Raw genomic sequence first — 16,672 nt, forward strand, 5'->3', positions numbered from 1 at the left:
TTATTCTTATGTGGCTACAAGGTATACGACAACAAACTCTTAGGGTTACTCAAACAGCTGTTTCAACTATTAGACTACACAGGTAGTTCAACAGAATTTACTGATACATTTTCCATTTTCTGTACTATCTGAAGGCATCAGACAGCTTTAGATTAACTTTCTACAATACTGTTTTAACTTTCTCCAGTCAACTACAATACAGGACAACTGTTATACAACTTAGCAGATAAAAAAATCTCCACAGAGAACCAACTCAGTGGGCCCTGGTGCTAATACATTTTCCCAGAATATAAACAGGCAATTGCATTAAAAGTTAGCTTGCAAATATTTAAATCACACCAACAACTCTTCAAAGTTATCTGTCTTGCTCAAACCACTATAACCAATTCATCATGAACACTGGGGTGGGCACATGACTGGATGAATGTCTACAGCTTTACTGTTTGTTTTCATCAAAAACCTTCCAAAGTGCTACCAAGTGGCACCACTGCTCTGTGCCCAGTCAAGGTGTCAAGGGTGGAACACAGTGGGACCACAGAAGGTCCAGTGCAAGAGCCAGCATGGCGTGAGTCAGGTGGCTGGAGCACAGAGCTGGACAAATCAAACCTGTTCTCTTTAGCATCACGCCCTTTAAATACACACAGGCACATTCCAAACTGAGCTGGAGATAACAGCTTGTGTTCAGAATCAAACCTCAAGTCTTTCTAAGTATGTTCTTTTGAAACTGGAAATAAAACGATCAGCTGATGGAGAACTGGAGTTATTCCCTCCTACACACATAAGGAAATAAGTGACAAAGTGTCTTGCACTGAAGTTATGTATTTTTAACAGCTTTACATGTAATATTCATATATAAAAAACTTTTAAGTGCTTTTCTCCAATTTAAAAATCTAAAGAATTCAAAAAATAAGGCATTCAATATTTGAAAAAAGTACAGATTTACAAAATGTGTATATTCTGTCATGAAAACTCCACACCAACATTATACACTTGGAAAAAAATACAAACAGGATATATTACAAATTTATGCAGCAATAACTTAGTTCACACCATGCAATAAAAAGTACATTAATCAAGATACACAAGCTTTTGTAGGTTCTAAACTGAAGGATTTTTTTTCTTTTTTTTTTTTCTGCAGAATCCTTAAAACCTGTGGCACTTAAAATTTGTTAGCTTTTCTACTGGAGGTCAATTATGCACAACAGTGACGGAAAGACCTACAGGCCAGGTGTCTATTAGGAGTCATTCCAGCTTTGCTCCACAATGGCCGAAACTCTCTTCTCGTATTCCCGTTTGTTTTCCTGATAAAGCTGTGCTGCCTGGCTATTGGCTGGACTGTTTGGATTTGGTTCATCCAGCAGAGACTAGAAGAAAAGAGGGAAGAAAAAACTGGTTGGCACAGTAACACCTTGTACTCCAGGGTCAGATAAGGAGTCTAGAAAAACTACTCTACTGAAAGTACTGAATGTCATATACTTAGGTCTTAATTCTTAGAAAGCTTCTAAGAATAGTAGTCTCCACTAGCCTTCAAACCTCAGATTGCAATAAAATTTAAAAAAAGCAATACTGCTCAGCAATGAGACTTTCATATTAACAAGATCAACAGTGGTTTGTGGTTACAACAGAATGTTGATGTACATCTTAGTAATCAAGATTTTCCCACGTTTAAACTATGATTGTAGTTGCTTTCCAAATATCTGCTAGTAAACTGGGGTAGGGGGCCAATCTTGTTTAATCAACAAAATACAGATGTTTCAGAGTGCAGTAATAAAATAGGAAGGCTGAGGGTAATGCTTATATGGTAAACGGAATTTAAAAAGTGTGAGAATGTTCACAAGCCAAGATGTTTACTTCTGCACCTCTCACATCCCTCACTCCACCTGACAAGACTCTGCCAGACATGCTGGCCGCACTTCAGTCTCTCTCCACACCTGGCAGTTTCTTGGGGACCCCGTGGTTCCTAAGATACCATTTTTATTTCTCCACATCCCGCAGCTATGGTTAAGGGACCTGAGTGTAAGTGTGACCCATAAGAACACATAACTCACAGATGGAGTAAGGAAAAGGAGTATGGAACAGGCGCCAGCCACACTGACCAGTCAGCTGAAAATCACAACTTTTATTCATAGCTCTGTCCGAGTCTCCCCTGGTCTTCAGACTGCTCCTTTAAGATGTAGTCCAATCTCACAAAATATTAAGAAATGATGACACACTTTAACATACCCTTACCTGAATTGATGTTAAGATAGAAGATACGTCATATGTTGGACTCCATCGATTCTGAAGGATATCTAAACATATGCTACCGTCAGCATACACTGCAAAGACAACGTATCAGGTACAGATTAATGCTGGCATAACATGAGAGATCCAGCACAAACAGGATGCATGCGTGCATGGTCAGTCGGCCTTCCAAATAAATGAACAAATCCTTATGGAACTTAAAAAATACCGGCTCAGTAGCCTAGTAGTTAAAGTCGTTGCCTTGCATGCGCCAGGATCCCATATGGGTGCTGGTTCTAATCCCGGCTGCCCCACTTCCCATCCAGCTCCCTGCCTGTCGCCTGGGAAAGCAGTGGAAGACGGCCAAAAGCCTTGGGACCCAGAAGAGGCTCTGAGCTCCTGGCTTCGGATAAGCTCAGCTCCGACCGTGGTGGCCGCTTGGAGAGTGAACCATCTGGAGGGAAGATCTTTCTCTCTGTCTCTCCTTTCTGTGTATCTGCCTTTCCAATACAAATAAAATCTTAAAAAAAAAATACATGTATGCTTCAGATACCTGGTCCCAATTTTGTATAAACAAAACTATTTTGAAACGCTGAATGACAGAGAGGGGCAAGAGGATAAAGAGAGCATGAACATCCATCTCCTAGCTCACTCCCAAAATGGCCACAATGGCTGGAGCTGGGTTAGGCTGAAGTCAGGAGCTTCTCTAGGCGTCTGACATGGGTGGCAGGCACTTAAGTACATCAGCTATCACAGCCATATCCGAGGGAAGCTGGACTGGAGCAGCTGGGACTCCAACTAGTACACAATATGGGATGCCGTGTCACAGATGGCAGCTTAACTCACTGTGCCACAGTGTTAGCCCCAAATTACTTTTTTCAAAGTTAAATCTCAGGTGACAAATACTTTCAGATTTGCAGAAATCAATTTTACTTAAACACCTAATTCAGAAGTTATCCAAACTAACCATCTTTGCTTCACTCTGGAGCTTTTCTTTGTGTGTGGAGGAGGATTTATTGACTTTTTTTCAAGATTTTTTTATGTATTTTCATTTTATTTGAAAGGCAGAAAGAAATCTTCCATCTTCTGACTCATTTGCCCAAAAGACTACAACAGCCAGGGCTGGGCGAGGCTACAATCAGGAACAAACAACTTAATCTAGTTCTCCACATGTATGAACCTGCTCCTCAGGGTGTGTTTAGCAGGAAGCCAAATCGTAAGCAGAGGCGCTGGAACCCAAACCAGGAACTTTTGATACAGGAAGTGACAAATAAGGGGCTGATCTGGGCAGGGAAGCACTACGTGCAAGAGGGTTCTAACAGGAAGAGAAAAGGGACAGCACGCAACAGGAAAGAAACAGCTCTCCCTGCCCTTCACCACCCTCCTCATCCAATAAACTGCCACTTACCATTTGGATGAAACATTTTGGATAAAAACCTAACAGTTGGTGGCTTATTTGGATATTCTTCAGAAAATTCTATTACTAGTTTAAAAGTACCTGGATAAAACAGAAACCAAGATAATGACAGTAAAGACAAGCACGACTTCCTATCTTCTTTACCAGTTAATTTTCAACTCCATACTGGTTTTTTGTGCAACCACATAAAAGTTACTATGTTAACTTTGGATTAGCATACAAAATACATGTCTACTTATTTTAGACTGTTAACAGGTAGCATTGACAAGCACCTGGGAAACCAGCACTTTTATGTGCCATTGTTTGGAGAGTTAACTGCCCTATTTTTGGAAGGCAAGTGGGCTCTTGCTACACAAATTTAAAACACCTACAGGAAGAAGCCATTTTTAACAGGAAAGCATAGGCTGCCCTTTCCCTGCTTCACATAATATTTCTTCTTACAGGCCAAAGGATTCTGAGAGGAGTCAACCACCACATGGCCAAGGACCCTGACTGGAGGTCCAAGTGCTGAGGTGAAAGGCCAGCTCTAGCCGTGCACCAACGGCCCAATGACATGAAGCCTAGGTCTGTTTAGCTGCAGTTGGCTACGGGTCAGCATGGTCCATTTTGGTAAGTTTAAATCAGTGTATAATGGTCAGCAGAGCCACAGGTATGTTAAACACACTTACACACACACACTTATACAGAATGTACCAGAAGTTAAAGGTCTCTAAACTCCAATCCCATTTCCAAGAGACAGGCACTCTCAATGGTTTTCAGTTTGCCTTTCTAACTTCATATACATAAGTATACTCATTTTCAAAATGTACATTTTAACTATAAGAATACAATACAAAACCACTAGCAAACCAACATGAAACAATTATCTAAGTTTTTTTTAAGAGCCACTTCATTTTCTTAGGCTAAGCTTCCAGTAAGAATTCACTGAACAGGAAGCTGGAAATGGATGCATGTAAAGCCATATCAATTTATGGCTTTTCTACAAACAAAACAAAACAAAAAAACAGCAAGACAGGAGTGAAGTCTGAGTAATTATTATATTTTCTATCCATCGTTCTCATAATTTAATTTTAAAATAATGCCTCCAATAAACAGTTTACAAGAACTCCAGCCAGGGAGGCAAGTGGCTCTTGTGACTCGGCACAGGCTGCCTCCAGCGCAGCTGGGAAGAAATACTGATGGTCATTTTTGTTGGGAGCAGAAACTAAAAAGTCAAAAATATTTACTAATTCACTAAAAAGTAATTCAATGCATTACGTATTAAACCATGTGATATATTTAATCAAACATGCAGCTCTCATTAATGACTGGTTTCACAGAGGCGGCTGCATTCTCTTGCTTGCTTTTGCTCTCAATGTTCTAGGTACAGTACATCGCGCAAGGAAAATCTGGCCTCATACACATTCATAATTGAAGAAAGGACTGTCTTCATAACCTCTTCGGAAAACTGTAGACATTGTTTCTTTGGCTCTTACACCAAAGCAGTAGTTTTTGATTTTTTAAAGGTTTGTTGCAAAGCAGAATCTAGAACTACTGTAATACAGAAACATTTTGCCCTCAGCTACACTGACATCTGCACACTGTATAAATCTGTTATCACTAGTCTGTGATATTATTTTTTGGTTATGATGAAAATAGTTTCTGTCAAGCTATACAGAACTTCCACGTGATGCCACATTCCTTCGTATACTATTCACAGACTTCAACAGCAGGCATCACTGGTAATTTCAGCAGGATAGGGGCCGTGCTGAGAAGCCATCATTTTATCAGCAGCAGCTTTTTTTTCAGTTGCTTTCCATAACCCAAGAGCCCACTGCGATGGCCCCTGAATACCATCTTACATTTGAATCTGAACAATCTGCCCAGTCTGTCCATCATTTTTCCAAGTGAAGAATGTTCCCAGACAAAAGCTGCACCTCAAACCCGAGCACAGGACTGTGCTCCATGCAACCGTAACACCGGGGGTGCAGCAGCGGGACTACTCCTGCCTCATCAGTGTGAACAGGATGTCAACACAAGGACAGAATTCAACACCCAGCACCTTCCACCGTGTTCTGAAGCGATTTTCAAGACCCTCCCAGGCTGGTGCCCGTCGTGATGTGCTGTTAAGACGCTGAAGTACTTAGCGGCAGTTTACCATGACTGCTTCTGTGCCACCAATATGGCACATGTCTGGGTAAAAGCAGCTTTTGCTGGCAGACACTCTGCAAAAATGTGAGGATGCCAAAGTCTGCCCTTTATATAATCTGATAGCAAATGGCGCTGCAGGTACCATTCTAGTATATAAACCCTCAAGGGATCAATTCTGAAGTCACTTTGATCATTGCCAACGAAGCTGTTTCACAATTTTTTTAAAAAATTCATGTAATTAGGGAAAACCAAACAATTAATTTGGTAAGCTTAATCATAAATGCACATGAAGGTGCCTGGTGAAAACTTGCAATGTGGATTACACAGACCGCTAGCTGCTTATGGGTGATCACTGCACCACACACGTATCACAGACCCTGCCATTCTGGCTTGTGGTCAAGCGTCAGAGGGTGACCAAGTTGATGGGGAAAGCATCTACCATACAGACAATTCCTGGAAGCTTTAGTTTTCACTTGACCTACCGACAGCAGAAACCTGCTTCAAGTACACAGACATTCTAATTCCTATTCATGGCAACCCATTTACCCCTCAAGAAAATACAGTGAAGAATGACTTACCATCTTCAAAGGGTGTCCCTTCTGGTCTGAAAATAAGAAGAGTTCTAATTAAAAACAGGTTTTCATTCTTTTTCTTGATCTTCACAAGTGGAACCTCATTCCAGTGATTTATGGGATTTTAGGACCATTGAGGCCCGGGCTTTCATAGAAGCAGGCGAGAGACACATTCATGGTTTTACACAAAAACTCCAAACACCTTGCCCCCAATTTTAACACAAGAAGAATTCAGTTTATAAATAGTAAGCATTTTATCGAATGAATTCTCCTTTGAGAAAAAAGAAAACACCTTTTCATTTTCAGGCCACAATGGATAGTTTTTGACTGGCACTAAGGGTCCTGCTTCCCAAACAGCAAGAGCTCTAGATCAGGTCCGCTGTGCACAGGGGTGGCCGAGGGCCGCACCTGTTTGCTCAAGTCATTGCCAACCTCACCCTTCTCAGCAGCAGCAGGACCCACTAGAAATCTCAGTCCAGGACACAGCCTCACAGAATGGACCTAGTGGCCTCTGCTGCCTTACTAGCCACGACATGCAGACTTACAGCTGGTTCTGACAACTCCTGGGGGTTTATATGTAAGCATTTTAAGTATTTAGCACGACACTTTGGTTTAAAAATAGTGAGGGAAAGAAAGCAAGTCAGGGAAAACCAGAGCAACAAAGGAAACGTTCTACCACAGAGCATACACGTTTAATATGTAAGATGAGAGACTGGCTCTCCAATGGCTCCAGTTACTTCACAGTGGGATGTGAAACATTTGTATTTAAATCTGTGCCACAGTGCAAGTTCTCAGTATTTACGGTTCCAAAACTTTTTTGTTTTGGCTCCAAAATGAGAACACAGATACTGGCATGGCAGTTTTTACAAAATAGTTCCTTTTCCTCTTATTGTTTCATTTGGTTTCAACAAAGTGAGTATGAACCATATGTGATGCCACCAAAGTGCAAATACACTGTGTACCTCTAAGACTGTTCTAACACATCTTGCTGCTACTGTTCAACCTACTTCTGTTTGCCAGGTAATTGAATGATCAGTTTGCTTCTAGAGTCACCACTCTTATTTGCTGAAATCTTTCAACTTACCCAAATATAACCGCATTCCACTGCATGATGTTGTTCTCAGAGGGTGCGCCACTGACACCTACAGGAGGGTCCTCTTGCAATCTAGAAATCCAGAATAGTCATTGTCAAAGGAGAACAGGATCCACACAGGAGGCCAAGAACACCTGTGGACTCTGCCCCATTTACTCAGACACAAACGGAATCCACCTCCTTGTCACTCACGAGACAGAGCCCATCCACCAGGGAGAGCTGAACAGAGGGCCAGCCACCTTATCAAAGGCCAGCAATCACCCTTCAGGAAGACATGTGGCCTCCTTGACCCTCAAGAACAAAATATACTAAAACCAGAACCACAGATTCTGCAGCTCCAAATGCGCAGCAGGTGGGAATCCTAATCACTCCAACCACCTGGGCAACACAGGTGCCAGAAAGGGCACTGGAGGGCAAACTTGAGGGCACCCACTGAGGGCCCACTGCACTGACAATGCCCTTGAATCAGGGACAGTGTGGGCACCAGAGTGCCTGCAGCTTCTTCCTCAACTCAACCAGCAATGGCTTTTCAGAGTAATCCAAGCAGCAGCTGCGCTGCCCAACAATCCCCTTTCTCTAGGTGCTGCCCCAAAAGGCATCGACCTGTCTGCCAGGGAAGCTTCCCTCAAGTCCTCCTCATCTCAAGACTCTGGAGCAAACACCAAAAGGTCCACCTTACCCCCTCACGCACAACAAGGACCTTGAGGGAGGCGGGGGTGCCTACAGTGGGCCTGGGCTTGAAGCTTCACCAGTTGAATTTCAGCCGTGCAAGCACATCAAATTTACTGAATGCAAACTTCTACAAACAAGATGTCTGCATCAGAGGTCCCTTCCAGAGGACTGCCACCATCAAGTGCTACATTACAGGGATGGCTGCATGAGCGCTTGTTCTCATACAACTTTGGAATTAGTTGCATTAAGAACATGATTTGGTAACCAGAAACCCGAGGAACTATACTGCTACACCTTGAAACTGCTAAGAGAAGCAAAGAGTGAAATCAGTGTCCAAGCCCCAGACAATGGCTTCCCAACACCTTACATAAGGTTTTCTGATGGCGAAGTGGAGAGGTAACTTCCTGAGCGACAAATCCAAGTTTTGCTACCACATATCTACTTTCAATTAAGGCAAGCTGGCTACTCGAAAAACTTGGCTAGTTTTCTCTCACTCATGTGTCTTCCTCCCAATACCCCAGACAAGATTTTAAAAAATGGGGGGGGGGGCAATACTTCCAACATGACGCGCTTTTACAAAAGGAGGCTGCGGGGAGCCAGGGCGAGCGGAGGCATGGGTCCAGGCTCGGGAAGCTATAGATAGGGTTTGATTCACCAGCCAGAGCCCGGTTCCAAAGGCGCTGCTGCTGGCAGCCGGGGTGGCGGCTCGGGCCCAGCTCGGAAGCCGCTTCTCAAGGTCCTGGCAGACGGACGCGGGCAGGGTCGGGTTTCGGGGATGGTGCTAACCACCTCCGGACCTCGCGCGGCCGACCCCACCCTCCCTCTCCGCAGAAAGGAAAGGAACGGGGGGGAGGGGAGGGCTTTTCGCCCCAACCCTGCTTCCCCGAGCGGCAGAACAATGCTGACCGCTGCAGCAGGCGAGGCGCAAAGCCCACTTTGAGGTAGAGAGAGGGGGCGCCGCAGGGTGCAGGGCGACGCTCGGGCAACCGGCCGGAGGGAACAGCAGGGACGCCGAGGCCAGCCGCTGGCCACCTGCTTACTGTCGAGGGGGGATGGGAGGACAGAATTATCTCAATTTCTCACTCGTCGGGAGTGAGCGGCGAGATCTAAAGGGCGAGAGAGCCAAGCCTAGGACAGGGCTTCTTCCGTCGGTCCCACCCGGCCCACAGCCGGGCATCGGGGTAACGTGTCCCGGATCCCCGCCCTGCAGCCCCACAGCTCCGGGAAGGAGCCGCCATCTGGTGGGGAAAGAGAGGGTCCTTACCGCTTGAAATCCCGCATGAGCCTCCTTCGCGCCGGGGTCGACATGCTCCCCAGCTGCCCCGCGGTCAACCTGGAAGAAAAAAGAGTCCCGCGCAGCCCCCCCACCCCGGCGCGGCGGCCGAATCACTGCTGGTCAGCGCCGCCGCCGAGACTGCACAAACAACCCCGCAATGACGTCTCCCTCCGCCGCCTCCAGATCCCTCCGCCCTCCGCCGCTACCATGGAGGCAGGGGCCGCCGCGGTGCGGAGCGGCGTGGAGCAGCTTCTCGCAGCCCGGCGGCCGCCAGCGGTGTCATTCCAGCTTCCTGATCTAAACGACAAGTTGGGTTCCCTGTGCTCAGACCAGAGATTGTGGGTTAAGCGACACCGAAACTGAAATACTAGTTTGTTCCTCCCCCCCTCGCCCCGTCACCAACTTAGATTCGGCGGGGTGGGGCGAGAGGGACCGCATCCGGGGCCAGAGATTTCAGGGGAAGGCGGAGGGATGACGTAAGGTCACGTGACCTCCGGCGGCGTTGTCAACAATCCACCCCCTGAGGGGGAGGGGACGAAGTGTCTAGAACCACGTGTCCCTGTGACGCTGCAGGACGGGTCATGTGAGAGCGCCCCCTGAACCTGCGTGTGGCCCGGGACTAGGAAGTGGACGGCGAGACCCTCGTTATTAGTAGTTCTCCCTGTTTACCCCAGATATCAGGGACCTTCCCGAGGGGATTGTGACGGAACCTAGAACTTGTTTTATAAGTTTTTTTTTTTTTAAGGGAACCCAAAGTAAATCAGGGCTTGATTACTTTCTTAATCACATTTAGTATGTAGGGCAGGAAGCAAGACTGAAAGAACTACAATTTTCCCACTAACTCCGCGCGGGGTGTTGAGGCCGCAGAACAAAAATCCTCTGGAATGCCTCCTTCGGGACTGCCTGTGCCTGCCTTGCAGAGGGGGTCCTCAGGTTGGAACTATTACGTGAAGATCAAGGAATGATGTGTGGGTCATCCACGGTTTGATTAAAAAGGCCCTCTGGAAAGTCAGTTTTGTAATGCATCTACGACCGTGGTACCTTTGTTTAAAAATGTGGGTCACCCTCCACAGCAAGTCAGCGAGTGGTTGGTTGCTTGTCCACGAAATCTACACAAATAATTCAGTAGGGTGTAACATGCTGTGAAAGGCAATGCAAGAAGATAATGGCAGGAGTGGAAAGGGGGTGCCCTTGGCACCACCTGCTGCCCTCAGTCTCACAGTGGCAGGACACTGGCTGGAGAACCGAGCCGGCAGCACTGGAATCGGGACCGGGACATCCCAAGCAATGGCTCCATCTCGTGTACCCCGCGGATTATCTGGCTCGTGGTGGTTTGTCTCTTGCAAATATTCAATGGTTAAGGTTGAATAACTTTTCAAAACAAGACAATTATATTGGGGGGGTTGGAAATAATAAACAATGACGACTCCTCACTTTCCTGCTCACCATAACCCCTCTCAGCGTAGTAGAAATATTTGGGAAGCTTATAAGAATATCAGTGTCTTTCTTACCTTATCTCAACTAAACTGAGATGGTGGGAAAGCTTTTTAATAATTCTAATGTGCATGTTAGACTAGAGTTTACAGAATGATACACTTATTCGTACTTAGGGAAAGCCAGTTTCGGGGAGCGCACGCCGGACCCCGACTGCGCTCTAGGGCGTCCCTTCCCTAGAGGCCCTGCAATCTTTCACACTGCAGTCGATTAGGGCGCGGCCCGGCCCACCCCAAGACCAACCCTCCGAGGTCCCTCACGACTCCCCCACGAGCCACCTGCTTCCCACTAATGCCGTCCCACAAACTCACTTCCGCTTCTCACTCTGCCTTCCGGGTGCGGACCACGGCGACATTCCGGTCTTGCGCACTAGGCCTCGAGCGCCGTTCTCCCCACCCCCAGCGTTGCCATGGTAGCGAGCGGCTCCCCGCCAGCCCGGCTAGAGCGGGTCGAGCAGAGTCGGCGGCGTCCGGTTGCCTGACAGGGGCTGCGCGGAGGCCCAGAATGGGCTGAGGCGGTGACGGTTGCCCGGACCAAGTCGACCGTAGGGCAAGGGGCGCGCCGCCGGGCTGGGAGTCTGAGTTGTGGGGTTTGAGGGGCGGGCGGAAACAAGGCTTTTCTGGGGAGCCGGGGTTCGTTCGGGTGGGCGAGGGCGGGAGTAGGGTGCCTGACAGGGAGTGTGGGACCCCCACGCCGGAGGGTGACCTGTGGTGAGGGAGTGTCCATGTGGGACGCAGCCCCCAGGACGCCTGCAGTGCCTGTGAGGTCAGGGTCCCACGCGGCCGTCTATGCCCGCCTCAGAGGGAGTGTTGTGTATAATAAATCCGAGGGCAACTTGTAACTTGTTCCGTTTTTCTCTCCCTGAAGAAGTAGAAGCTAGGCTTGAAAATGGAGATGTACGAAACCCTTGGCAAAGTGGGAGAGGGAAGTTACGGAACAGTCATGAAGTGTAAACATAAGAATACCGGGCAGATAGTGGCCATTAAGATTTTTTATGAGAAACCAGAAAAATCTGTCAACAAGATTGCAATGAGAGAAATAAAGTTCCTAAAGGTTTGCTTCCTTTACCTTAGTTGCTGTGAAAGTTAAACAATATATATGGAATAAAACAACTGCAGAAAATATTTCTGTGATGGTATACTTAAGACATTTAGTAGAAAAACAAATATGAAAAATAAGACAAATGTGATCCCATTCCTTATTGCCTACATTTTGTAGTTTTATAGGGATACAAAGTGTATGTGTGTAATACAACAAAATTATGCCTGTCGTGAAACAGTTATTCTGAATTACTGCATAATGTTGAGTGTAGGTTTCAAACATCAGCGTTTTATGGTGAGGCACTATGCTAGATGCTGGGATTTAGGGAGGTAAAAGAATTCCTCGATAATTTAATCAGAAAGCAGGGTTATGGAAATCAAACCGGGTTAAAAGGCAAAAATGCCAGGTGGTTAGCACCAAGTCCTGTGGGGCAAGGAAGGCTTCCTGAAGGAGATGGCACCTGAGTTGACCTTAGCACCACCGAGTGTGGCTGAAGTGTAGAGGTAGGGAGATCTGCTAGGACTTCAGGAATCCTGGTAAAGGACCTTGTGGGCCCCTGTTCAAAAGCAGACACGAGACTAGAAAGAAAGAAAAGTAGGATATTCCATGTTGTGAAAGGTAATGTGGATTAGATAGAAGGCAGGCGTGCAAAGGGTGTGAACTCCAGTAAATGTTTCAGTGGACTGGAGATTAACAGACTAAGGTATAGTTTAGGAACCAGCCAGTTTTTAAAACGTGGAATTTGTGGCAACAGAGGAACAGTTAAATACATGACTGACTGCCTGGCCTTTAGAGGTGGGCGGCAATCCCAGGCGACATTCCTGAGGTGTGCTGGTCCATTGTAGGGTAAAGGGTTGAGAAAGGAGCACGAACATTCCCTAGGAACTGGGGAGAAACTAACAAACATGTATGTTAATGTATGTGTTGGAATCTGTCTGGATGTTTTGAAGTGTATGACAGTGCGGCCTAGATGTTGTATATGTGTTGAAGGAAATGTGCTCTTTAAGTCTGTATTAGCTATGATGGATCAGTTTGCTTTGTAACTAGAAGAAATATGCTAGGATTGTTGGAACTGTTCTGTTTCTAGATAGTTGGTAAAAATGTTATGCTTTTGTGAAACAGACCAGTCCCTGTGTTCATGACCAAAAAGATAATCATACTGGAAGGCAACTGTTGTGTAACTGCAAGTAGAGATCTGTTTAGAGGGAGACTGTTTTCCAGACAGTCTTTCTGACAGTTTCTTCAAGGCTGTTGCATTTATGCTGATGATTTTTACTCACAAAGCACTTGGTGAATGTAACCAGTGTCTGGCAGGAATAGAGATGCCCTTGAAACATGTCCATATTTTACTGTGACGATTATGCAGATCGCTGGCTGCTTACAGGATTTTTACTTTGATGCAATGTGATTCCACTCAAGACTTTTTTTTGCATTCATTAATATTCTTAGACTAAAAGTGACTTAATTTGAACTGAATTTTTGTTGAATTTCATTAATTAGGACTATCTGTAAAAATATATACTAATATTGGAAGGAAAAAAAGGAAAACACTTGAAAAGCAGTAATGAAGTAATTCTAAGGGTTTCGTGGTTTAGCTGTGAAAAATCCAATTATTATTGACTCACATTAACCCTTTGCTACCTGCACTTCTTTCGCTTTGAAAATTCAGATTGCACAGGAAGCTGTTAGTTTCCTTGGGATGCAGGATTAAAAAGCATGGCATACTAAAACAGCCAGCTCTTTTTGCTGCTGCCAGCATTTTGTTGCCGCAGTGCCCTGATATCCTGCCAACCAGAGAAACCGAGAACAAAAATAGGAGAGGAATATGGCATCATTTTTGGTGTGTTTTTCTATTAGTCATGTTTTAAGGATTTTAGTCTCTGAATTAGGTAGAGAAAAGTGGAAAAAAATGACATTGTGCCATTAGAATCAAGGCATGCATTTTTTCCATACAAGTGTTTTAAGAAATTCAGCCCCTGGATTCTTCAGTGAAATGAAAAAAAAAAAAAGTTGATAAGTTGATAAAAATTAAGTATTCAGAATTGGTAGTACTTAACATATTGACAAGAAAAAGAGCAATATGAAATACTAAAACTCATTTATGTCCTAAGCTGATAAAAACAGTCATTTTAAAACCGTTTCAACAATGAGTATTAGTAGCCTGAGAGGTATTTTGCTGTTTATGAATTAGTATAGATAGCAAAAAAAATATTTACAAATGTTTATATACAGTTGCTGAAATCTTTCATTGGTGTTTCACATATTTGAAGATGTTCTTAATATTTTCATTTCCTTTTGTTACTGTCTGGTGAATTCTTAATACCCCGTTAGAACTTACAGCTTACTTGCTAGAGCTTAATACAAAGTTAGAGAATAATTAATTGATACATGTTATATACTTAATGGTGTGGAAATTCATGCTTAATAGTAAACATTAGGGCCTTTTACATTTCAGATATTAAATGTAAACACAAACCATTAGAAGCTGCCAAGATATTGCAGAGCACCATGTCAAATTATATTGTAATATATTATTTCTAAGCTATTTTAATAAGCAAATGAAATGCTTATGAAAACTTGAGGTATGACCAAATCTTTATTTTAAATTGATCATAAGATGGATTAAAATTCTCTTAAAATAGGTATGCAAGCAGGTAATTGTTGAAATGCATGGAGAAAAAACAGCTGAGAGTATTTGTGACTTCAAAAGCATATAGGTGCTACATGTATAAATTATTTTTGAAATAATTTACTGAAAAATCTGTTTCTTTTGTCTAGCAATTTCGTCATGAAAACCTGGTCAATCTGATTGAAGTGTTTAGACAGAAAAAGAAAATTCATTTGGTGTTTGAATTTATTGACCACACAGTGTTAGATGAGCTACAACATTATTGTCATGGACTGGAGAGTAAACGACTCAGGAAATACCTCTTCCAGATCCTTCGAGCAATAGAATATCTTCACAATAACAACGTGAGTGCATTTCGGTACGCCAGACGAGTCTGAGTGCAGATCCTAAGTGTCCTTGGAACACTTCATTTTTATAAGAGGTGCTGGCATTCTCTTTCTGTGTGATATGAATAAGCGTTCTGAAATTGGGATGAGAGGTGTTGTGACCTGGCCGAGTGGTTACAGAACAAAAGACGTTTGTTGAACACATAATAATTGTCACTATAGAGCAATCAAATGCAGGATGTTAAAACCATGGTCAGTGGTCAGGTTTCAGGGAATCAGCAGCATGCCTCCTGGGGTGCTTTCCTTAGAGGAAGTACACTAAAATGAGTAAAGCCAAGGCCATGGCTTAGTGTTAGGAAGTGGAAATGAGGCCAAGGTAACAGCAAGTCAATGTGAATGCGTTTAAGGGAAGAAAGAAAATAAAGGCAACTGAGAAGTTTAGGACTTGTCATTGACCTGTGGAAAAAATTAAGAGAAAGATGGTCTGTCTGGTTCTTGGAGGCTCTAGCTGCCTGGTTTATCTTTAGCTCAGCAGGTTTTTATGGAGGTTTTTATTTTTCTTTTTCTCTTCTCAACATAGCTTAACTCTTTAAAACAAATTAGGCTACATGAGTATATTTAGGAAATAACAGTAAATTAGTATGTACTGAGGAAATAAGCCTCAAAATATATACTCAGGAAAAGCCTCAAAAATAATTAAGTTGGTGACAGAGGCATAATTACTTTACATCCCAGGATCAGGTAACTTAATTCTAATTTTCTGAGTTGGGAATAGTTTACTTAATTTTGTGGCTTTGAAAAGTATGGTCATGACAGCAATTGAAATTTTCTTGCCAATGAGTCCGTGATGAGTCAGTATTGGGATTGTTAAAGGTGTAGATTTCTTCAGGACATGCTCCCTTGTGTTTTTATTGCCATGTTTTCTGTGCAGTACACACTTTGGGCATCCAAATATGGCAGTGCTGTGTGATTCCGTAGCCTTGAAAATGTTACCTAACGTCTCTGAGCCTTGTTTCCCTTTTTTCTGAGATGATATTGTAGTATCTCACAGATTTTTTTTAAAGATTTATTTATTTTTATTAGAAAGGCAGATACACAGAGAGGAGGAGAAACAGAGAGGAAGATCTTCCTTCCGATGATTCACTCCCCAAGTGGCCGCAGCAGCTGGAGGTGAACCAACCTGAAACCAGAAGCGAGGTCTCCCACATGGGTGCAGGGTCCCAAGGCTTTGGGCTGTTCTCCACTGCTTTCCCAGGCCACTGGGAAGTGGGGCTGCTGGGATTAGAACTGGCGCCCATATGGAATCCTGGGCGTGTCCAAGGTGAGGACCTTACCCACTAGGCTACTGTGCTGGGCCCAGATTTTTTTTTTTTAAGATTTAGTTCTTTTTATTGGAAAGGCAGATTTACAGAGACGAGGATCTTCCATCCTGTGGTTCACTCTCCAAGTGGCGACAATGGTCAGAGCTGAGCCAATCCGAAGCTAAGAGCTTCTTTTGGGTCTCCCACATGGGTGCAGGGTCCCAAGACTTTGGGCTGCCTTCTACTGCTTTCCAGGCCTCGAGCAGAGAGCTGGAAGGGAACAAGAGCAGCTAGGACACGAACCGGTGCCCATATGGGATCCCGGCATGTGCGTGGTGAGGGCTTTGAACACTGGGCCATTGCTCTGGGCCCAGGATCTCACAGATTTTTTTTAACGTAAATTAGGTAGTAATATATAACATTTAGCACCGTGTAAGGTAAATTTGAATTGCTCAGGGCATAGTGCTGGTTGAGAATAAGAATGGTTTTGTTATCTTT

At 44.3% G+C, this 16,672-nt stretch overlaps 2 protein-coding genes across 7 annotated transcripts in view; one reads left to right on the forward strand and one right to left on the reverse strand.

The window, feature by feature from the left end:
- Positions 1-81: 81 nt before the first annotated feature.
- On the reverse strand, positions 82-11,380 carry UBE2B (ubiquitin conjugating enzyme E2 B). The gene is made up of 7 exons (XM_004586409.3): positions 11,189-11,380; positions 9,372-9,440; positions 7,427-7,507; positions 6,349-6,374; positions 3,632-3,721; positions 2,230-2,318; positions 82-1,364 (listed from the first exon to the last, which is right to left on the reverse strand). Exons 1-7 carry the CDS (start codon positions 11,230-11,232, stop codon positions 1,236-1,238), a joined length of 528 nt encoding a protein of 175 aa, XP_004586466.2. The 5' UTR covers positions 11,233-11,380; the 3' UTR covers positions 82-1,235.
- Positions 11,301-16,672, forward strand: part of CDKL3 (cyclin dependent kinase like 3) — a 40,310-nt gene continuing 34,938 nt past the window's right edge. For 2 of the 6 annotated variants that reach the window (XM_036497078.2, XM_058677214.1), the window contains exons 1-3: positions 11,301-11,421; positions 11,745-11,930; positions 14,697-14,891. In XM_036497078.2, the coding sequence (XP_036352971.2) occupies positions 11,766-11,930; positions 14,697-14,891 (360 nt within the window). In that variant the 5' untranslated portion in view covers positions 11,301-11,421; positions 11,745-11,765. Of the gene's footprint in view, positions 11,510-11,744; positions 11,931-14,696; positions 14,892-16,672 lie in introns of all 6 variants that reach the window. The other 4 variants (XR_004996590.2, XM_058677213.1, XM_058677211.1 and 1 more) reach the window with 3 other exon arrangements.

Source organism: Ochotona princeps, chromosome 19 (assembly GCF_030435755.1).
Source record: "Ochotona princeps isolate mOchPri1 chromosome 19, mOchPri1.hap1, whole genome shotgun sequence".
Lineage (NCBI taxonomy): Eukaryota > Metazoa > Chordata > Mammalia > Lagomorpha > Ochotonidae > Ochotona > Ochotona princeps.